The sequence below is a fragment of the Hyperolius riggenbachi genome, chromosome 4 (assembly GCF_040937935.1).
Source record: "Hyperolius riggenbachi isolate aHypRig1 chromosome 4, aHypRig1.pri, whole genome shotgun sequence".
Lineage (NCBI taxonomy): Eukaryota > Metazoa > Chordata > Amphibia > Anura > Hyperoliidae > Hyperolius > Hyperolius riggenbachi.
This window is the reverse complement of record NC_090649.1, coordinates 215,772,022-215,795,152: the sequence shown is the minus strand read 5'-3', so window position 1 is coordinate 215,795,152 and position 23,131 is coordinate 215,772,022. Positions and strand designations below refer to the sequence as shown.

The 23,131-nt window shown below is 42.4% G+C and overlaps 1 protein-coding gene across 1 annotated transcript in view; it reads left to right on the top strand.

The window, feature by feature from the left end:
- The window catches only part of CSMD1 (CUB and Sushi multiple domains 1), a 2,205,021-nt gene that overhangs the window by 1,041,055 nt on the left and 1,140,835 nt on the right, over positions 1-23,131 (top strand). The window contains 1 exon segment of the mRNA XM_068281348.1: positions 21,175-21,369. Within this exon segment, the coding sequence (XP_068137449.1) occupies positions 21,175-21,369 (195 nt within the window).

The following is a 23,131-nucleotide window of genomic DNA, read 5'->3' as shown; positions in this document are numbered from 1 at the left end:
TAGTTTAACTACCTAAAGACCGCATCACATCAATGGGCGAGACCGCATCGACAGCCCCAAGACCGCCTAACGGCAATTGGTGTCAAGTCCTGGGGTGGCTTTTGCAGGAGATTGCGCTTAGTAGGCAGAGCAGAGCTTTGTCTTCAGTCTCCCAGTGGCAATTGCTGCCCGGGAGACGGGTAGACGGCAAAACTAGGCTGTACAGCGCTGTGATCTAAGGCAGCGCTGTACTGGGGACAGCCGTGTAACGGCTGTCCCACTGGGGGGGGGGGGGGGGCACACAAGCGATATCACAGCCGATCACTGACAGGAAGAGGGAGGGAGCGAGTTTGCCCCAAAAAAGCAACATTTAATAAAAATAAAATAAATATTTATAAAAATAAACAAAAACACCTTGGGGGCGATCTGGCAACAGAGCTCTCTGTTGGTGGGGAGAAATCACTTGTGTTCTGAGTTGTGCGGCCCTGCAGTGAGGCTTTAAAGCTGCAGTGGCCAATTAATCAAAACATGGCCTGGGGTTTAACTCTGCGGTCCTCAAGTGGTTAAACAATCATAATTTATATTTAAAAACTGTATGAATAGGATGTAGTCCGACTAAAAATTTACTCCAATGCTTTAAAAAACTTTATTTGATATACATATAAAGGCATATGTAAACCAAGGACAAGGTGCACCAATAGCTGTCTCCATATGATAAGAAAAAAAAATTCTTAGCAAAATGTACTACCCACAAAAAACCTAGTTGGTGGCGAAAAAAATTAGGTATATATCATTTTCTTGCGATAAGTAGTAATAAAGATATTAGGGAATAGAAGTTAGGGTAAAAACCTGTAAAACCTCGCCACATATGGCGGCGGAACGCCAAGATCCAAACTGAGGTGCAAGCCTCTGGGTCTCAGCGAAGCTCTGATGTCAGTGAAGTGCATGGCGCTCCTTCCCTATTGGCCAAGTGGCGGACGCGCCCTCAGTACGCGCTCCGCCGCTGTAAACATTAGCAGCATGCGTACTGGCGTGTCAGCTGCAGACTGATTGGTTGTTTTGGATTTTGTTACTTTTTGATTGGTTAGTGCTAATATAAAAGAAAGGTGAGCACCCTCAGTCTTCGCACGTGATGGCCTATGCCTTGTCTTGCTGCAGATTTTATCTGTCTCTTGACCAAGCTTCTTGCAGATCTGATACCTTGTTGCCGACCTGGACTGAACCTGACTATTCTTCTGATCTTCAGTTATCAACCCGGCTTGTATCTGACTTTGCATCTACTGGATTCCCTGTTATCAAACCTCGGATTGTTTAAGGACCTTGCATGAACGCTGCCTGCCCTGATCCCAGCCTGTCTGACCTTGCATCTGTATTGTGATTATACTTTCGTCTGGATTGCCTCACGCCATAGGCCTCAAGTGACTATTCAGTTATACTGTATCTGCATTTCCTTGTTGTGTTTGGTGACTGCTATATGCCCGATTGTACATCTATCTACCTGCAGGGTTGTGTAGTTTTGTTTGTTAGGCAGGAGTGTACGCAGGTATTAGGGCTGGGTTATAGGTCAGTCATATGAGCATACAGTCTGACCTATAGCAATTAGCCAGATAAGCCTGACAAAACCCTTGGGGGTGAACTGGTTAAGTATTCTTTTGTAGGATATATATCAGGTAACAAAACATTCCCAGACTTAGTCATAAAACAAACAATATTTTATACTGAAAATAATATCTTTTGGATTACTTCTGTCAGGTAAGATGTGATTGGCTTCTGTGGACTACTGCACTTTGCTGTATTGAATAAACCTGCATGTGTGAATCTTTGTCGAATATCATACAGTGAATGTTATTTTTGGGTGGGAATTCATTATTGGAAAAAAAATCATCAATATATGCAAATCTCCAGGAGCTAAATTCCCCAGCTGAGCGGTTCTCACGGTATATTTTCCTTCTCAAAGCAATCTTATTTGTTGAGCATTTTCTTTATCCAAGAAGCAAATTTAATACACTTTCTTTTCTTAACTTAACCTCCCTGGTAGTAATTCTGAGCTACGCTCGGGTTAGCTGCTGGGAGCTCAATGCAGAGTATAGCGCACAGTGCGCATTTTTACTCACCTCCTGGGGGATCCAGATGTTGGTAGCCATTCTCCTTCCTGTCCTCGGAGGCTCTGAATAACTCTGGTGAGATAATTAAATTTTATCAAGTTTATCCACAGTTTCCAAAGTGTAATATCATTCCTCCAGAACTGCATAAATAAATATCGCCCAAGTTTGTTTTTGCAGATCCTAAAAAGATGGTTATGTGCCTTTGTGCCTGAAGCTGGTTTCATGTCCTGTTTGTCTGTTTCCAAAAGGGAAGGTTCTGCATTTCCCTTACCATCTTTTGAACTGCTCCTTTACTCTACTTGTCTCTGTTTGGACATTCCATAGTGAGGGGCAGGGAGATTTATTTTCAGAATGCATACCAAAGCATATGACTTCAATGCTATTTAGAAAACTATATGGTCTGATAAAAAGCATACAATAATCTTTTTTAAGCCTAGTAATACTGAAATCTGCACAAGCATATTTCTGTAACTGGAGAAAATATTTAAAAGGAAGCTGAAGGGAGAGCAATATAGAGGCTGCCATATTTATTTATTTTTTACAATACCAGTTTCCTTGCAGTCCTGCTGATCCTCCGCCTCTAATATTTTAGTCATAGACTCTGAGCAATCATGCAGATCAGATATTTCTGACAAAAAACCTGACAAGATTAGCTGCATGCTTGTTTCAGGTGTGTGATTCAGACACTTCTGCAGCCAAAGACATCAGCGACACTGCCTGGCAACTGGTATTGTTTAAAAGGTAATAAATATGGCAGTGTTGATATACCCCTTGCTTCAGGTTCTCTTTAAATGCATTCCAGAACAAGTCGTTTCAGTTTACTGTTTAATTAGGTAGGTGGATTTTTCAAAAATAGCTATAAATATAAATTAACAATGGGTCCAACCCAATAAGTCTGCTGGGATTTAACTGTGAATATGTGCAGGGGAAATGTCTGCCAAAAAACCTGTAACCGTCTGTGATTTAAATATAAAGTAGGCTGTTAAGTTCTTTCCTTACAAAACAGTAGGTATATTATGAATGACAATGGCCACTCATTGATATCACTGTACATCAACAGTCTATCAGACAGTTTTATAAAGATAAATTATATTAGCATCATACTATGCAGCCAAGCATGCATTAAAAAAGAAGATCAGATCAATATTACCCTTGTTATAAAAACAAGGAACACCAAGAGCCCCAATAGTGTAATATGTACTGGTAAATGGTTACTAGATAGAGTAAATATTAATACTCACAAACCAGGGTTACCATTAGGCAACCACTGTAAAGGCAGGTGGGGAGATTTTCCTGACCCCACTCAGGAATAAGAAGTCGCTCTCTGTAGATGAGAAAAAGGGGGTTCAACCCTCCACCCAGGGTGGACTCAATATTATGCAGGAGAACAGAGGCGCCAAAAGGATAAAAGGAAGCTAAATGAGCTTAAAAACCAAATTCTTGGTAAATAGAGGAGGTAGTGGTGGACTTACCTCCTCCAAGTAGACACACAACGACTGTAGTAAAGACAGTCAATATATTTTATTTATGAACTCCAAATATGCAACGCGTTTCGCAGGTTTGATCCCGCCTCATCAGGCAATAACAACGGAGCAATAGCATATGTGGTCAGTAGAAGAGCCTGGTAAGTTATTGTTGGCCTTACATAGACACTTGGATTGTTTGAGATCCTGAAGACAACAGTCAAACAGTATAATGTATCATCAAGAGAGTTTGAGCACAACATGTTGAAACATATGAAAGGGCACTATTAAGGTCACATGCATGCTATAGTACATGTCAAAGGTTTTTGTCTGATGTTGTGCCAGTATAGCTAGTACAAATCTGAAGGGATTACATTCACATAGTATCAGAAATCCACCAAACTGGGAGAGGATCAAATAAATGCTAACAAGAATTTCAGTGGCAGGAGTCAGAGAGAAAAATGTGATGTTCAAACTGTTTGCAACTGTCCAGATAGCAGTAATTGGTTGCATAGTGGAACAGTCTTACCTGTACCATAAAGGAGACTGGTGGCAAATGCTGGCTCGTTTTGTTAGGATACTCTATTTTGTCAAAGCCAGTTTATTTCATAGGTCTTACCTTTTATTAACAAATATAAAGTCTTGTCTGAGCGAGTTTTCTTTATTTAAGTATTTATTTTAATTTTCTTTTGTGTGTGTGTGTGTGTGTGTGTGGTGTGTGTGTGGTGTGTGGTGTGTGGTGTGTGTGTGTGTGTGTGTGGTGTGTGGTGTGTGGTGTGTGGTGTGTGTGTGGTGTGTGTGTGGTGTGTGTGTGGTGTGTGTGGTGTGTGTGTGTGGTGTGTGTGGTGTGTGTGTGTGTGTGTGTGTGTGTGTGTGTGTGTGTGTGTGTGTGTGTGTGTGTGTGTGTGTGTGTGGTGTGTGTGTGGTGTGTGTGTGTGTGTGTGTGTGTGTGTGTGTGTGTGTGTGGTGTGTGTGGTGTGTGTGGTGTGTGTGGTGTGTGTGGTGTGTGGTGTGTGTGTGTGTGGTGTGTGGTATGTGTGTGTGGTGTGTGTGTGTGTGTGTGTGTGTGTGTGTGTGTGTGGTGTGTGGTATGTGTGTGTGTGGTGTGTGTGTGTGTGTGTGGTGTGTGGTGTGTGTGTGTGTGTGGTGTGTGTGTGTGGTGTGTGTGTGTGGTGTGTGTGTGTGTGGTGTGTGTGTGTGTGGTGTGTGTGTGGTGTGTGGTGTGTGGTGTGTGTGTGTGTGTGTGTGTGTGTGTGTGTGTGTGTGTGTGTGTGTGTGTGTGTGTGTGTGGCGTGTGTGTGTGTGTGTGTGTGTGTGTGTGTGTGGTGTGTGGTGTGTGGCGTGTGTGTGTGTGTGTGTGTGTGTGTGTGGTGTGTGGTGTGTGTGTGGTGTGTCGTGGCTGCCGATCAATCTTGCGCTGGCATTGTTAAGGATCCATCCTGTTAGATCCTTAATGACCCCCAATGCCCTATAGCCCTTGTCAATGGGTTGAAGCCGCTCCATCATTCACTGATCATTGTCCCCCCACCCCCTCTACAGCAACAAAACATATCACTATCCTCACGGCTAGGGATGTGTCTAAACAGCATCATCCTCCAAATTGTTGCCCGAGGGATCATTTCACAAGCCCTGATGGGTGACAATTCTCACATGTAGCTCTTGTAGGATATGATATGCTCAATAGCGGGGGCGTAACTACAGGGGAGCATCCCCTGCTATGGTGGTGGTGGGGGAAAAATTGTGAGGGGGCCTCAATTACTCACCTTTCTTTCCTCCAATAAAAAACTCCATCCTTCAGATCAGGTGTTTTTGTGTCTACGCTTGTTATGGGTCTGAAAATCACGATGACCACACTTTTTTTATGACCCTTGTAAGATGGTTCTCCAAAGAGAAGGCAAAGGAAGGGTATGAAAATTGAGGGGCATCATCAAAGTTTTTCTGGTGGGAGGGAGGGCATGACATGCAGTTAATCCCCTGCTCAGTAATGTTAAATCCTTCTTCAATAGAGACCAGAAGAAATGCTTAGTTGTTGTATGGATCCAATAACTTAATACTTGCTGATTAATAGAAAGTGTTTGTAGATTAAGTGGTCTGACTCTACTTGCTGCATATGTGTTGCAAGTGTGAGACGCTATAGAAACCAAAAGTCACAAGAAGATAATTGGTTCCTGCAAAAATTGGCTGTATACTATGATGGACTATGGTAAGGATTAGATTGTGTCTCTCTGAGGGACAGTTAGTAACAAATCTGTATACTCTGTAAAGCGCTGTGGATGATATCAGTGATATATAGAGTTGGGCCGAACCTCCAATTTTAGGTTCGCGAACCGGGTTCGCGAACTTCCGCGGAAGGTTCGGTTTGCGTTAAAGTTCGCGAACCGCAATAGACTTCAATGGGGATGCGAACTTTGAAAAAAAAAAATAATTATGCTGGCCACAAAAGTGATGGAAAAGATGTTTCAAGGGGTCTAACACCTGGAGGGGGGCATGGCGGAGTGGGATACACGCCAAAAGTCCCCGGGAAAAATCTGGATTTGACGAAAAGCAGCGTTTTAAGGGCAGAAATCACATTGAATGCTAAATGACAGGCCTAAAGTGCTTTAAAACATCTTGCATGTGTATACATCAATCAGGTAGTGTAATTAAGGTACTGCTTCACACTGACACACCAAACTCCACTGAACAGAACAGGTATGCAGTGGCGGGTTCACTAAACAGGTATACAGTGGCGGGTCCACTGAACAGAACAGGTATGCAGTGGCGGGTTCACTGAACAGGTATGCAGTGGTGGGTTCACAGAACAGGTATGCAGTGGCAGCAGGATCACTGAACAGGTATGCAGTGGTGGGTGGGTTCACAGAACAGGTATGCAGTGGTGGGTTCACAGAACAGGTATGCAGTGGCAGGATCACTGAACAGGTATGCAGTGGTGGTGGGTGGGTTCACAGAACAAGTATGCAGTGGCAGGATCACTGAACAGGTATGCAGTGGTGGGTGGGTTCACAGAACAGGTATGCAGTGGCAGCAGGATCACTGAACAGGTATGCAGTGGTGGGTGGGTTCACAGAACAGGTATGCAGTGGCAGGATCACTGAACAGGTATGCAGTGGTGGTAGGTGGGTTCACAGAACAGGTATGCAGTGGCAGGATCACTGAACAGGTATGCAGTGGTGGTGGGTGGGTTCACAGAACAGGTATGCAGTGGCAGGATCACTGAACAGGTATGCAGTGGTGGTGGGTGGGTTCACAGAACAGGTATGCAGTGGCAGGATCACTGAACAGGTATGCAGTGGCAGGATCACAGTACAGGTATGCAGTGGGCTGAGGGCTCCCTGAACAGAACAGGTATGCAGCCAGGAAGAAGTTAAGCCTAACTAATCTTTCCCTATATGAGAGACTGCAGCAGCTCGCCCTACTCTCACTAATGCAGGCACACGAGTGGCCGTAATGGCCGCCGCTGCCTGCCTTATATAAGGGGGGTGGGGCTCCAGGGGCTAGTGTAGCCTAATTGGCTACACTGGGCCTGCTGACTGTGATGTAGAGGGTCAAAGTTGAACCTCAGGTGCATTATGGGGCGAACCGAACTTCTTCCGCAAAACGTTCGCGTGCGGTACCCGCACGCGAACCACCTAAGTTCGCGCGAACCACGTTCGCCGGCGAACCGTTCCGCCCAACTCTATATAAATGAAATAGATATTTAAAAAAACTTGCTCTCCAACAATTGTTCATTCTGAGTTTGATACATCTTTTACTACATTTTCCCTTTGTCCTTTGGTTAATTATCTTTCCATGTATACACATTCTTCCCTAGTCCTTGCATACTCAGCTTTTGTTTTATGTTGGCTGTTGTGGGGAACTGTGTCATAAACTTTTGCATAGTACAGGTATATAATATATATTATGTGTATTTCTTTCCCAATAGCTCTATCCATCTGTTGGATTGCTTCACAAAAATATATTACAAATTATCTCTTCTTATCTATGTATCTCCATATCTGATTTGATAATTCATCACCCCTTATCTATCTTAACTGTCCTAATGATTTATCTCTTCTCATCTGTCTAAGGGCTGGTTCACATGGAAGCTTGTTGGAGTTTACCACCAAGCGTTTGAGACTCGTCGGCTAAACTCTACCATTCAATCGAATGGGAGAATTTAGCATCGTGTGGTTACCAGCAATTACTGTCGATTGTGCAAACGTGGCACTCCGATCCCAATTTTCCGCGTCGTTTCAGCCAGCCCTAGAAGCTGCATGCGGCGTCCAGGATCACCTAGCTGCCGCTGCTTCATGTCCCCCTGTGGGGTCAAAAAACGCAGATTGATGCGAAGCTGACGAATGCCGTACTGCCGCGGTCCCCGAACGAGATGTCACAGGACAACCCCGGCTTCCGGCCACCCAACGCCACCTGATGTCCATGTGAGCCAGCCCTTAACTTATGAAATATCTCTCCTTATCTGTCTCAACTGCTTGGGCCCTATGTAATTCACAAACTCGCCAGTGATAAGTGATGATGGGTTCTTAAATTAGGCAACGGACTATTGCCTAATTAAAACTACAGTTAGCACCTGACTGGGCGGTAAAGAACTCGCTTGGGTGATATAATAGCCCAGTAGCCCATAGCTCCACTGCTGGCTGCCAGGATACCATTCCTTCAACATGCCTTTTTTCCAGTTCTACTATTCAGGGAGCCCTGGCAAAGCAATTTTCGAGCCTCCTGCTTGGTCTTTCCATCGGTCCATAGTTTTAACCAGTAAGAACCTTCCCTGAGGAGAAATTTCATTGGTTAGTTTAGAGGAAAAATAAAAATCTTCTAGAGGGACCAATGGGCAGGAGGCTCTATGATTCTTTTTCAGGGCTCCCTCAATACTGTAGTCCGAGAGGTGACAGAAGACGTAGCATGCAGTGTGTTCTGTCAGCAAGCAATGGATAAGTGATGGATGGCTGGGTGGCCAGCGGCAGAGCAATGGGTGGTTGCAAGAGAGACAGCTAGCAACAGGTGGTGGTGGGGACAACACAGAAAGAAATTAAAGCAAAAAGATGGAACTGTAAGATTTTTTTCCCTGTAAAAGATTATTAATCTATTTTTTTTTAGCACTAAATAGGTATAAATAGGTAAGACATCTGGGGTTCCTCTTATTAAAGTTGGGCTCCAAGATTCCAACATAAACCACTAGGACATATTTACCCCTGCCTTCTCCTAGGCACATATCATGGACAAGGGCTCAATAGGAGAGGGGGAGGCTTTGTCATCCGTTGACTCCTGGCTACACCAGCCTCGCTCAGCAACGTGCATTAACATTGTTCAGCTGAGTAGCCAGTATTTGCCTGAGGTATGCTCTTTACACTAAGACATCAATCAGGTGAAGCCAGAAATTAAATTTGCTGGTAAATCCTGAGTGAAGTGAAGTGATAAGTGGCTCACACGGTTTGAGCTTTTTATCACCTCGAATTGCATATGGCCATTTATCCTTAAATATGTAATTCATGGCATCAGATTTATGAATCAATTCTTATGAATATTTATTATTAATTGTTAATAATTAACATTATTATTTGCATGTGGAATTTCCTGGGCATTGTATATTTTCTCAGTAATCTTTGTTTCTTTTTTTCAAAAGCTGTTTTAAAGGATCATGTGTACTCACAATGCTCTTTGTGAACACAATAAAAGATTGCTAGAATTATCATAACCTGTCATTGCCAGCTATACACAGAGTGGCAGGGAAATAAATATTTTATCAATAGAACCAAAGAATAACCCTGAATGAAATCACATCATATGCGAAATCTTCATATTATTCTAAAAATGATCTGAATAGAATGTATGACGAGTATAAAGGGAAACCAGGGATGGTCGTAGTCAGCCAACTTTGCTACGCTGGAAATACGCGTAGTTTTACGCAATTACGCTTCGCCAAACTACGGCTTCAAAAACAAATATTCGCTTTGTATGCATTTCGTAGAATACGCGTTAAAATACGCAATTACACGTAGTGCGAAGCGTAGTGTATGCGGATACTTATGCCCGTATGCAGAAAATTGTACGCATTAATTTCTTTAGAAATGCATATACGGGGAACCCTTCTATGCGTACATTCCCCTTTCCAATGCGTAAATTTGTATGCATACAATCGCATGCGGAAAATTAGCTGCGAGTAACGCATTCGTAGTTCACTACGCAATACCCATGTTAACTACGCATAGTGGGTGTAAGCTACGCGTAGCGGTACTTCGCTACGCGTAAATTCGTAAGCGTAGGTTTGAAACTTCGCCTATGAACTACGATGCGTAAATTCGCACTGTCGTAGTTTCTGCTCATCCCTGAGGGAAACAACTGTGTTATTTTTAGAGCTGGTAGGTAGAATTTTTTTATACATTATATTTGTTTTCCAGCTTATTATCTGGAACATGAAAAGCATGAATGGAATTAGAAAGTGCTGCAAAAAGCCATGTAAACTGTTGCAGAATCCTTTGCAACTAATTGGCAAATTTAGCAGATAAATATGCTTCTTCTTGTAAAGAATTATATTTGATTGGCACTGCTTACACAGATAGAACCAATGATGAACAAATATTCCGCATTGATTTGGGGAGAGGCTGAAATATAGTCTGCCAATTAAGCTTTAGGCCGTTTTCACACTGCTAACCAGTGTTGCAGTGTGATGAACGCATCACATTTCTAAAAATAGCCTTTGAGGATTACCACGGCAATGCGTGGCAATATCCCTTCTGGCTGCAATCCAAGAATGAAGTGAGGCTCTCTAGCGCTAACTTCCTGTGGCCGATGGTAGAATTGCATAGAAGTGTGTTGTTTCTGTGTATGCATGCCATGAGTACGTGCAGCAAAGAGTTTTAAAATATGACTTCCGGTTCACCGCACATCGCCGCACGAGCCGGCCACCAATGTGCTGTTGTGACAGCGTTACCTGAGCTGCAAATTGAGGACTTCCGCTGCACCGTGCAGGTATGAAATGCCCCTTAGACTTGCACTGGTGTAGTGTTGGCCTGAGTCATAATAGGCTAACACAAAACGCCAGTGAGAAAGGGGCCTGAAGTTATTATGATGAACACTAAATATTCAACCCAAAACGTTTTTGGGTATTAAGATTAGCCTGTCAGACATATGCAAAATAAAGGCACCAGAATATTTGGGCACCTAGAATTAGCTGATAGTAGAATATCAATAATATTAACAGATATCCTAATATTTTAGAGTGGTAATTCAAATAGCAAAATATTGGTAAATATTAATATTAATTTACCACAGCTAAACCTAACCTTACTCAGATGGAACCCACACAGAACCCTCCAAGTGCCTAACCTTATCCAACCCTCCTGCTGATGCCTAACCCCCCCCCCCTCCCCTATGCCTAACTTTAAAACTCTTCTGCCTGTTGCTTAACCTCAACCATACACCTGTCAAAATCCCCCTGTTCCCTCCCCCACTGCAAACCCTCTTCCTGACACCTATCCTTGACTATCCCATCCCCCCTCACACCAAATTCCCATACAAATATCATTTACAGGTGGAAATTTAGGCATTGGAGGTGCCTGATAAATAGGGGGCACTGGGACCTTCTATTTCTTTGAATATAGTAAAATGTCATACCAAAAATTAATGTCCCCCACAAAGACACAGTTGCAATCACATATAGGTAATAGTGGGGGTAGTCAGTGAGGAGGTTGATGGCTGTTTTATGCAGAGTTGCTTCAATAGGACAAATATTTCCCAGTAAAAGTACAATTTATATACCAATAAATGAGAAAGAGTTACAACCACCTTGAGAAGGCCACCAAAAACATCGCGTTCACCTTGGCGTGTACCAAGCTACCTACTTCCAGGTGTGTTTTTGCAGGAGAAAATGCTGCCTCCTGTTGTCTAATACTATAGGTATATATCCAACTAGTCTAGGTACATAGTGGAGCAGTGGGTCTGGAAACTGATTAATTCATATGATCTCTCCGCCTATCACATCACTTGAAGTCCACTGGGGTCAGTGTTTGTGGCCCATGGAGGTTGCCAAGGCAAACACAAATGCTAGAGGGATGAGGAGTGCACATGTCCACCACATTCCAGCACAAACTTTACCTTAGGCTCTGTACCTGTCACATCAAGCGACATCAGCTTACATCAGTGTGTGCTGTCCATGAATGTTTCCAAGGCAACCTAATGCTAAAGAAATGGAGAGTACTCCTAAATGGGGCATGCAACTTCCCCAAGCATCTGAGGACACTACAATCATTTTTAGCATTTGCTCTTCTACAACTTTGTTTGCCATAAATAACTTTATTTATATTTATTTTTTTATATATTTATATTTTTTTATAATACTATATTTAATCCAGAGTATTAGCAGCAATGAGTAATAATAGCAACAATTAGGGGTATTCAATGAGATTCAAATAGATGTGTTGATTCAGGATTATGCAAACTATGTATGCAATTTTATGCAGCTTGAAAATGGACCAATAAAATTTTACCTATGCAGGATTCGATTGGTACATTTTCAAGCTGCATTAATTAATTTGCCTATAAAATTTGTATGATTTGCAAAATAACCTGAACAAACTTGGAATTATTTGCATTCCATTGCCCATCCCTAATAATAAGTTACCATGAGGTAAATGATCAATAAAATGAAGCTTGATGGTTCTACCACCGTTCTCTTCACAATGTGGTACCACCTGCATTCTCTCCCTCTCCTCTCTCCATGGAAGAGACCAGGCTGCTTGTTAGTAGCTAAGTATTATGCCTATACAGCAGTCATACATGAAGCAGTCCTCTAAATTAGCAAAAGGAAGGGATCCGCACATGTCCTAAAATGATCCTTTATTATGGACGTATCCAAAACACCAATCACGCATCAGTAGCTAACATGTTTCAGACCTACTGGTCCTTAATCATAGCTGGTCCTTAATCATCATGAGCTATGATTAAGGACCAGTAGGTCTGAAACATGTTAGCTACTGATGCGTGATTGGTGTTTTGGATACGTCCATAATAAAGGATCATTTTAGGACATGTGCGGATCCCTTCCTTTTGCTACAGTCTTCTTGGATTTGCCTTCCTGGTTCCAGCACTGTCCCTGTTCGAGTGAGCGGTGTTCTGGTGCTTCTTTCTCTATAGTCCTCTAAATTAATTGCTTAAAGGGAACCTAAACTAAGAGGGATATGGATGTTTCCTGTTAAACAATGCCAGTTGCTGGTCAGTCCTGCTGATCACTTTGGCTGCCGTTGTGGCTGAATCACAGCCCTGAAACAAGCATGCAGCTAATCCAGTCTGACTTCAATCAGAACACCTGATCTGCATGTTGAGGGGCTGTGGCTATAAGTATTAGAGACTCATGATCAGCAGGAGAGTCAGGCAACTGGTATTACTTTAAAAGGAAAAATCCATATCCTTCTCAGTTTAGATTCCCTTTAACTGTCATTTCAGGCAACAAGGAATAAGCATATGTATACTCACTGGTTTGTAAAAGTGGCTGCAAACTACTTTAATGTTTGTTTTGTTTTACCAGATACCATCTGGAGATACATTTCACAATATAAAGTGAAAATTACAGTTACACTTAAAACAAAACAAAAAGTTTTGTTTATATGCAATTCTTAGTGATTAAACCTCCATAACAACTACACTCTTCACTAAAATTTAACAATTAACAAGTTAATCATAGTTCATATATTTCTTAGTCTTTTCATCTAATTGTTAAGTAGGCATATAATTAACATATCTCATGTTCTTTGCTTGCTATGCTCATCATTTAGAACACATCAAGATTTTACTTTGTAATTGTATGTTTTATTAAACTTGACAAGGCTTTGTTTTTCTTTTGCTGTAGAATGGTTTTGAGTTTATGATTACAACATGTTGATTATATTTACTGTTGATCTGAGTGAAATGTAGGAGGTATCGACTCAAAAACATAGCGGAATGTGAATTCTATGCAGTAATTACTCATCACAGATGTGCTTTTATGTGAGAAACATTGTGACAAGGATAAGGTCATTGTGGTTTCTGACTACTGAAAGTCTGAAGGAATGAAAGCAACCTTGTGGAATACACAGATCTTGAAGGATATGTGCCATAAATGAAACACAAATCAGTTCAAGGCTGCCTGTAAAGTATAACTGGTTCCAGTGACTGACCCATACCTGCTAGCAAATGCATAAGCATAGAGCTGTGGTACTTTTTCTTAATGTAGAATTAGTTGCATGCTTTCTGTTTAGACAAAGGATCACCATGATAAGGGTTTGAGAAGGGTATGAAAAAGATCAACTTTAAAGCAGAACTCTAGCTTTACAGAATAAAACTGATGTTAGACTACTGTTAGCATTCTATTCAACAATTAAAAAAAAAAAAAACACTGTATAAGTGAACTTTAGCAGTTCCCTCTGCAGTGCCTCTGCAGTGCCTTTAGCTGAGTGCTGCAGCTCTGTTTGCAGTAGCTTTTCCTCTATTATGCACAGTCAAAGCAGCAAATCATTGTGACTTGACTTACAAACAATCTCCCAGAACGGAACCTGTTTGTATGTAGGGGACTGTACTCATGCAAGTTACTTAACCACTTGAGGACCTAGCCTTTACCCCCCCTTAAGGACCAGCGCTGCTTTTTCAGATCTGTGCTGGGTGGGCTCTACAGCCCCCAGCACAGATCTAATGACAGGCAGAGCGACAAGACCGCCCCCCTTTTTTCCCCACTAGGGGGATGATGTGCTGGGGGGGGGTCTGATCGCTCCTGCATGCTGTGGGTGGTGGGGGGGGCACCTCAAAGCCCCCTCCACCGCACGATTCCCCCTCTCCCTCTCCTCCCTCCCTCCCCCGAGAGATCGGAGGCTGCACAGGAACGGATCTGTCCTGTGCAGCCTCTAACAGGCTCCCCGCTGTCATGTGACAGTGATCCCCAGCCGCTGATTGGCTGGGGATCGCTGATCTACTACAACGCTGCTACTGTAGCAGCGTTGTAAAAATGTAAACAAAGCGTATTATTTCCGCTTGTGTTTACATTTAGCCTGCGAGCCGCGATCGGCGGTCCGCAGGCTAATCACGGAGCCCCCCGCCGTGAAATGACAGGAAACAGCCGCTCGCGCGAGCGGCTGTTTCCTGATTAATTAGCCTGCAGCCGGCGACACAGAACTGCGTCGCTGGTCCTGCAGCTGCCACTTTGCCGACGCGCGGTATGAGTGCGCGGTCGCAAGTGGTTAACATGCACTTCACAAATTAATCAACTGTTAGATACACGTTGCTAGTGTACTGCACATCATCCTATTTGCCCAACATGCATTACAATAACAACTTACACACTGTGTACTTAATATGGTTTGCAGTTTTTACATAATGCACGTTACATCACTTACATAAGTACTGGTAAAATTGCTGTGTGCTCCCTGCGCATGGCCATTTTACCTCTGCTTCATGAATATGCCCCCATGTGTAATGTACCATGACAGAGGTCTCACACATGGTGTCTATTAGCCTTGAGGCAGCTGCTTGTTACCACAGTACAGTGACATTGAAATGTCCAAAAATATGCCAGCTACCAGCAAAGTATTTTAAGATTTTTATGCTTCCATATTTTAGTTAACTATGTGCCTTAAAGAGGAACTTTAACCTAGGACTGAAGTTTATTTTTTCTACCCTTTTTTTCAAATAGATCATCGAGGCGTCTGCGTGGCTGGTATTGTGGTGAAACCTCTCGCACAGTATTATGTCATGACCATGGTCCTGACAGTTTGCACATTATTTCAGCTAAAATCACCCTGTTTTTTCTCTCCACAATGGAGATTAGAACATCATTTAGTACTAAATTAATTTTCTACTGTTGATGTAGATTACTCAGAGTATCATTAGGAGCTAGGTGTTTTTACCTGTATTGTGCTAGGTCAAAAGTAGCCATTATACTCATTTCTCCTGATTCAAACCATGCCTTTCACCCCTAGGTGACTACCAAGGAATAGCCTTGGCCTCTTTCAATGGGAGGCTGAACGTAAAATTTGCGGGGCAGTTCAGCTTCTCATCTGTCTCCCATGAGCTCTATTCAGGTGCAGTTAAAATGCACTTGACATGTGGTGGTGTTACTATGTGGCAGAGAACCTCAACATGTCACATCTGAGCATGGCGGCTCCTGTGCTCAGTGGTGACTCTATGGGGAGGCAAACTGTCCAGGGCTAGCACAGAGTGCTAACAAGCACCTGGACAGTGCAAAAGAGCAGTTTACAGCAGGCTGTGAACTCATCACTTATCAGCTGGCTGTATGAAAGAGCCCTTATAAGTTAACAGTGCAGTTTCTAGGCTAAAATGCACCCAGGGCGAGGGTGTAAAAATTGCGCCCCCCCCCCCCCCCTAGGTTAGATAGGTAGGTGCCTCTCAGTATAGGTTAGATTAGGTAGGTGCCCCCTAGTATAGGCTAGATTAGACAGGTGCCCCCCAGAATAGGTTAGATTAGGTAGCTGCCCCCCAGTATAGGTTAGATAAGGTAGCTGCCCCCCCAGTATAGGTTAGGTAGGTGCCCCCCAGTATAGGTTAGGTAGGTGCCCCCCAGTATAGGTTAGATAGGTAGCTGCCCCCCAGTATAGGTTAGATTAGGTAGCTGCCCCCCAGTATAGGTTAGATTAGGTAGCTGCCCCCCCAGTGTTGGTTATATTAGGTAGCTGCCCCCCAGTGTAGGTTAGATAGGTAGCTGCCCCCCAGTGTAGGTTAGATAGGTAGCTGCCCCCCAGCGTATGTTAGATTAGGTAGGTGCCCCCCAGTGTAGGTTAGATAGGTAGCTGCCCCCCAGCGTAGGTTAGATTAGGTAGCTGCCCCCAGTATAGGTTAGATAGGTAGCTGCCCCCCAGCGTAGGTTAGATTAGGTAGCTGCCCAGAGTATAGGTTAGATAGGTAGCTGCCCCCCAGTGTAGGTTAGATTAGGTAGGTGCCCCCCAGTGTAGGTTAGATAGGTAGGTGCCCCCCAGCGTAGGTTAGATTAGCAGCTGCCCCCCAGCGTAGGTTAGATTAGGTAGGTGCCCCCAGAATAGGTTAGATAGGTAGCTGCCCCCCAGTATAGGTTAGATTAGGTAGCTGCCCCCCAGTGTAGGTTAGATAGGTATCTGCCCCCCCAGTGTTGGTTATATTAGGTAGCTGCCCCCCAGTGTAGGTTAGATGGGTAGCTGCCCCCCAGTGTAGGTTAGATAGGTAGCTGCCCCCCAGCGTAGGTTAGATTAGGTAGGTGCCCCCCAGTGTAGGTTAGATAGGTAGCTGCCCCCCAGCGTAGGTTAGATTAGGTAGCTGCCCCCAGTATAGGTTAGATAGGTAGCTGCCCCCCAGCGTAGGTTAGATTAGGTAGCTGCCCCCAGTATAGGTTAGATAGGTAGCTGCCCCCCAGTGTAGGTTAGATTAGGTAGGTGCCCCCCAGTGTAGGTTAGATAGGTAGGTGCCCCCCAGCGTAGGTTAGATTAGCAGCTGCCCCCCAGCGTAGGTTAGATTAGGTAGGTGCCCCCAGAATAGGTTAGATAGGTAGATGCCCCCAATAATGGAGGGGGGAGCCGCAGGGAGGGCAGCCCGACCTCTCCCTCCCTCTCCTCTCCCGGGCGCCCTCCGTGCTCCCCCCTCAGATGCAGAGTTCGTGAGCAGCAGGGAAGCGCTGTTTACAACTCACCGGCTGCCTGGCTCCAAGCGCTGCTCTCTCGCCGCTGGTCTCCCCTCTCTGTATACATACTGATACACGCTGCTTCCGGCTACAGGAAGCAGCGTGTATCAGTATGTATACAGAGAGAGAGAGGAGACCAGCGGCGAGAGAGCAGCGCTTGGAGCCAGGCAGCCGGTGAGTTGTAAACAGCGCTTCCCTGCTGCTCACGGACTCTGCATCTGAGGGGGGAGCACGGAGGGCGCCCGGGAGAGGAGAGGGAGGGAGAGGTCGGGCTGCCCTCCCCGCGGCTCCGGCTCCCCCCTCCATTATAGCGCCCCCCTCCCAACAGCGCCCCGGGCGGCGGCACGCTCCGCACGGGGCAAGAAACGGGGCTGTAAGTTAACAACATGATGTATGGACTGCAGTGGGACATGTTACAAGCAGGGAAGAGTGAAAAGGACATGTTACAATCAGTAGAAACATTTTAGAAGCAGGACCTTCACTTTGTAGGCAGAGATGAGCACATATCACCGCTATTTTTTAAAAGCAGCATAAGCACATTCATCTGGATCTTGGTTTTGCTTGTACTGTAAAATACATTAGCATGTTGATATTTTAAATTTAAGTTAAAATTAACAATGCATGTAGATTGCATTACTGATCAGGTTCCCAGATTTTAAACCATTTCAACCATAGTTAACTATAACTACACTAACACTTTAAACAGCAATGTATTCTAGATACTGCGTGTCTCTAGGTGATCATAACCCATAATGGCACTACAGAGTCTGGCAAGATGCATTTCTCTCAGTCTAGCTGTAGCTTTCTGTAGTTCTGGTATTGCCACCCAACATCGAATAGATCTTTCCTTTCATTAAAAATGATATTTCAGATTGCTTTAATCCTTTGTTTTGAAATGTAATGTTATAACAATTACCTATAAAGTTCTCTTTGCAGCCAACTATAATTTTTGAGGCATACCATATTGTCTCCTTGCAACCATAGTAAATGTTTACTATTTGTGGGAATACTGTCCAAATGTTCATGTTTGCATCTGTATGTCCATGTTCAGTCAGTACTTTATTCAGTACAGCTCACAGCTGTGGAGATTGGAGAATTTGTTATGCCAAATGTGTGCTCAGGTCATGGGAAAAAACTGGTCAAATAAAATGTTGGTTACATTTAGAAATGCATGAAAAAGTCTTTGCAAGGTGGAGCTGCACTTTAAAGAGAATCTGTACTCTAAAATTCTTACAACAAAAAGCATACCATTCTATGTTCTCCCAGGCCCCTCTTTACTATTTCTGCCACCTCCTGCTGCAATCCTGGCTTGTAATTGCCAGTTTTAGGCAGTGTTTACAAACAAAAAACATGGCTGCTAACCAGCATGTGATAGGCTGAGATAAGTTCAGTCTGTGTCTCATACAGAGCCTGGTAGGGGCATGGAGAGGGTGTGTATAACTTCTACCTACCACAGCAGAGCAGCACATTCCTGCCTGAGCCAACAAAGCTGACAAAGGAGGGAAGATTAAAGTGTTGGCAATTATCTTCCCTTTACCACCATGCACACTGAAATGTGCAATGTCTAAATCCTTTTACCTTTGCAATGTTTATACTCTCTTTAATCTTTTATCTTCTTTAGTTATCTAAAACCCTTTTAAGTGTCGAGCTCAAAAAGGGTTTAAGATGTTTGTAAATCAACCTCCTCCCTCCCCCCCTAAAAAAAAAAATGTTTTGCAAATATGTTGGTAGCTAGTTACAGTTTATGTCCAGTTTGCTTTGGAATTACATTTTTTGCTGATTCATATGCACAGGGGGTTAGACAAGCACTTTGATATAAAACTAGTATTTGATTCACTAGTTAAAGAGTAAAGTCTGGCTTTTGGTAAGAAAATAGTGTAATAAGGTGTCAAAAGAACTTTTTTGAAGCAAGAGCCTAATACATTAAATGAAGTCAGCTCGAGATGTGTTTTGTGAAAATATATTCACACCTGGGAACAAAAAAAGCTACATTCAGCATTGTTGTTGCTAAGATGACTAGGGAAATCATATGAAAGTTTGTGCTGCTTTGAAACAAGCTGCTGCTTGAAGTTTGTCTTAGATAAAGTATACAGCATATACAATGCCTCTGCAGTGTTTTAAGTACTGTCCAAAAACAAAAATGTTATAAAAGTGACCTAAAATAATGCTGTTGGGATGGTAAAAGGCTATAAGCCAACATTGTCACTGGCAAGTCCAGCTACATCTCACCGACCAAGTTAGTAAAAGGTTTAAGCTGTATGTAGCCCTGCATTTCTATTTGGTATATAATCATTTAAAGTGGTATGATACTGTCAAAACTAAAATTTCAGTAACTACTCTTAGTTACATTAAAGTACAACTAAAAGCATTTCATGTGTGTAAAAATGTTTATTTTCACTGCATAGAGCAGCAGAAGCTTGCTTATCTCTGGTTCACCAGCAAATGTAATAATTGCTGGCTGAAGCTCTCAGCGTGTGTCTTCACTTTGCCCCCCTCCCTCTGCTGAATAGACACATCACCCTGGCAACAGAGTCATTTCAGAACAAAATGAGGGGGTGGAGTGAAGACACAAGCAGAGAGTATCTCCTGTCTGGCATTGGTTACATTTGCCACAAGCTTCTGCTGCTGTCTGCAGTGAAAATAAATCTTTTTACACACAGGACATGCTTTCAAATGTTCTTTTGTGTAACTATAACTGTGACTGAACAAAACTTGTTGTAGTTTCTTGAACATAGATACATAATTGTATGCATCCTTCCAACAACCTATCCAATGTTTTTCTAAAACAGCATTTGTATTGCATGAGTTAAATGAAAAAGCAGTGCAAAAATGTATTTAATTGCAGACAGGGTGGTAAATGAGTAAAGATGGTCAATGGGATGCAAATAGATGATGCACAATTATGCAAATTTGGTGTACAAATTTAAACAGTTTGAAAATGGATCAATCGAATCCAGACAGGGTAGAATTTGATTGGTCAATGATCTAAGTGCATTCACTTTAATACAAAATGTGTATAATGCTGCTCATCCTAATGAGGGTTGATTGGCATGGGTGCTCTGACATCTGGTGTCATAACTGTGTCTAGTCAGAGGTTTCACGACCTCTGAGGGCCCTAGTGTTTATTTTGAAAGGTTGGAATTGGTACAGTCTGGTGGGTGGTGCTAAAGAAGGATGTTGTGCATGCCACAAACACATTTTCCTGTGTTTTTAGTTCACAGTTTTTATTAAGAAGTCAGCCATGCTACCTTTGAACACATTCTCACTTTGAATTTGTTCAATTCAATACAGAATTTTTTTTATTAGTGTGTGTTTTGTTAACTGGGTTGTTTTGCAATTTAAAACACGGACACATTATTTATTATTGTTGACCCACTTGTTTAATTAAGACTATAAATAATATTCCAGTAAGAAAAGAATCCTAACTTGAATGATACGATTATTAGAATGTCAATGTGTCCTATGATTAACTTTAAAGAGACTCTGTAACAAATTTTTCAGCCTTAGTTCTTCTATCCTATAAGTTCCTATGCCTGTTCTAATGTGCTCCGGCTTACTGCAGCCTTTCCTAATTGCACTGTCTCTGTAATAAATCTTATCTCCTTTCCTCTGTCGTGTCTGTCGGGCTAAGGCTTGAATGTGTGGAATGTGCAGGGCTGCTTGTGATTGGATAGAAGCGATACACACCCTCTGCAGGCCCCCTGCACACTCTGTATGACTCACACACTCTGTTTATGTGAGCCTATCACAAGCTGGTTAGTTTGTTTGTAAACACTGCCTAAAACTGCTAATTACAAGCCAGGATTGCAGCAGAGAGTGGCAGAAACAGCACAGAGGGGCACAGGAGAAAATAAAGAATAGAATGGTATGCTTTTTAGTGTAGGAATATTAGAGTACAGATTCTCTTTAATGTATATTGTAACTAAAAGTGAACATTTTTGTTACTGGTTAATTCCTTTTCCTGTGGAAATAAGTATTATTTTGCTTTTCTGTTTTTTAGTTTTGCCAAGTCATACATGTGGAAATCCTGGAGAAATACCTAAAGGTGTTTTACATGGGACAAGATTCAACATAGGTGATAAAATTCGATACAGCTGTATTGTTGGGTATATCCTGGAAGGACATTCCACTCTTACCTGTATTGTAAGTCCAGGAAATGGTGCATCATGGGATTTTCCATCTCCATTTTGTAGAGGTAAGAACTGAGTTGTTTAAAATATTTCCTGTATTCCTTCCCTCTAACTCACATGTCTGATTGTAAAGATTATAGATTTGATTCACATAATGTGGTGGAAATGAAAATGTTTAATCAAATATCCCTAAAATTGGCCGTAGACTAAGATGGACAAATAACTATGGTAGGGATTAGATTGTCAGCCCCTCTGAGAACAGTTAAGGGACAAAACTATATACTCTGCACAGCGCTGTGGAATATGTTGGTGTTAGATAAATACTAAATAATAACACTTGGAACGTGAAGTGAAAGTCTTTGGCCAACACAAACACCCAATTGTGGCTCCAAAGCATTTCTCGTCATGCTAACAGAGTGCACACCTTATAGCTACAGGATCCCAGCTTACAATTCATCATAAGTTGCTAGCACATGGGAAGCCAAAATGCCACATAGAGAGGAGACAGCAAGGACTCCTCTCTCACCGATGCATTTCACATCCTAATTAGATGTGTCATCAGGGTGTGTGCAGACATGGGGCTTAATAGTGAACCAAGTAGTAGATTATGCATTGGCTTAGGTCAGTTAGATGTCTCATCACTTAGACCTGCTTTGGTCTCTGTATCAACATTTTCTATAGTGTACTATGCTACTGAATTTGAATTATTATTTGTAACATGCAGATATAGCAAATTCATTTACATGTGACATTTTAAATAATACTCAGTACTCAATGTTAGGGAAAGCTGTTTAGGGATATGATGGCTAACAAATAAATATTTGTTTATCTTGGGTGGTGAAGCATGGCAAATTTAACAGCTAACATAAAATTTCATACAGACTGAGCTAGTGCATTGTATTTTTATGTGAGAAAAAGAAAAGTGAGAAATCTCGCAAGTTAATCCTGGGGAAACCTAATTACGACAAGTACAGAGCACCAGTCTGTGTTTTGGCTTGGCTAGGCTTGGCAATTTTTCTTGGCAGGAGAAAGGTGTAAAACTTAAATGTCATCCAACGAGTGTTGTTCCTTTACTTATCTCCCTTTCCCAGGATCAGGTTTCCAGTGTAACCTTTTCATTCAATCATGTTCAGAAGAGTATATTGGACTTCCTCAAAGTATTTTAATATCATACAAAGCATATTTAGAGAGAGGTTTGCTTTGGGAACTGCTGGCAATGCCAGACTTTAGATAGTTGAAAATATTGACAAAGCAGAGCAATTGTTTTGATATCAGTTGCTGCGTTAAAAGATGTACATTAGCATTTTGGAATGTTTCCAACTTGCAGGATTTGTGCGTATCAGGCAATAGTATTGGTTTATTTTATGTTTATCTTTTCATTTTTTTTTTTAAGATAAAGAAAAAAATCAGCCTGTTCATTTGTGCCGGTCAAAGAAGTTAGCTATACAGTATATATATAATCTAGACAACAACTGAAGCTGATTATGCTGTCTTGTCTTCCTGTAGGTTTTTTATGCTATTTATATTTTGTCACCTTTCTTTATTCTCGGCTTTGTGTGTTTTATGTCCCTTTATGAGCTCGCAGTGTTGTGCAAAATATTATTTATTTTCTGTATGAAATACTGAATTAAGCACTAATTTGCTGCTCTGGTGTTGTTGTAGGTCATTATTTGCTACAAGCTGTAGTAACAAAATAGGTATTAAGCTGGTGAGAGTATCAATGCCAGAGACATTGATTTATCTGTTGCTTGGCACCAATACAGAGTCATACATAACTGTAAGCTATTCCTATTCTATTGCTACTTTTTGTTAGTTCGTCTCCCTGCC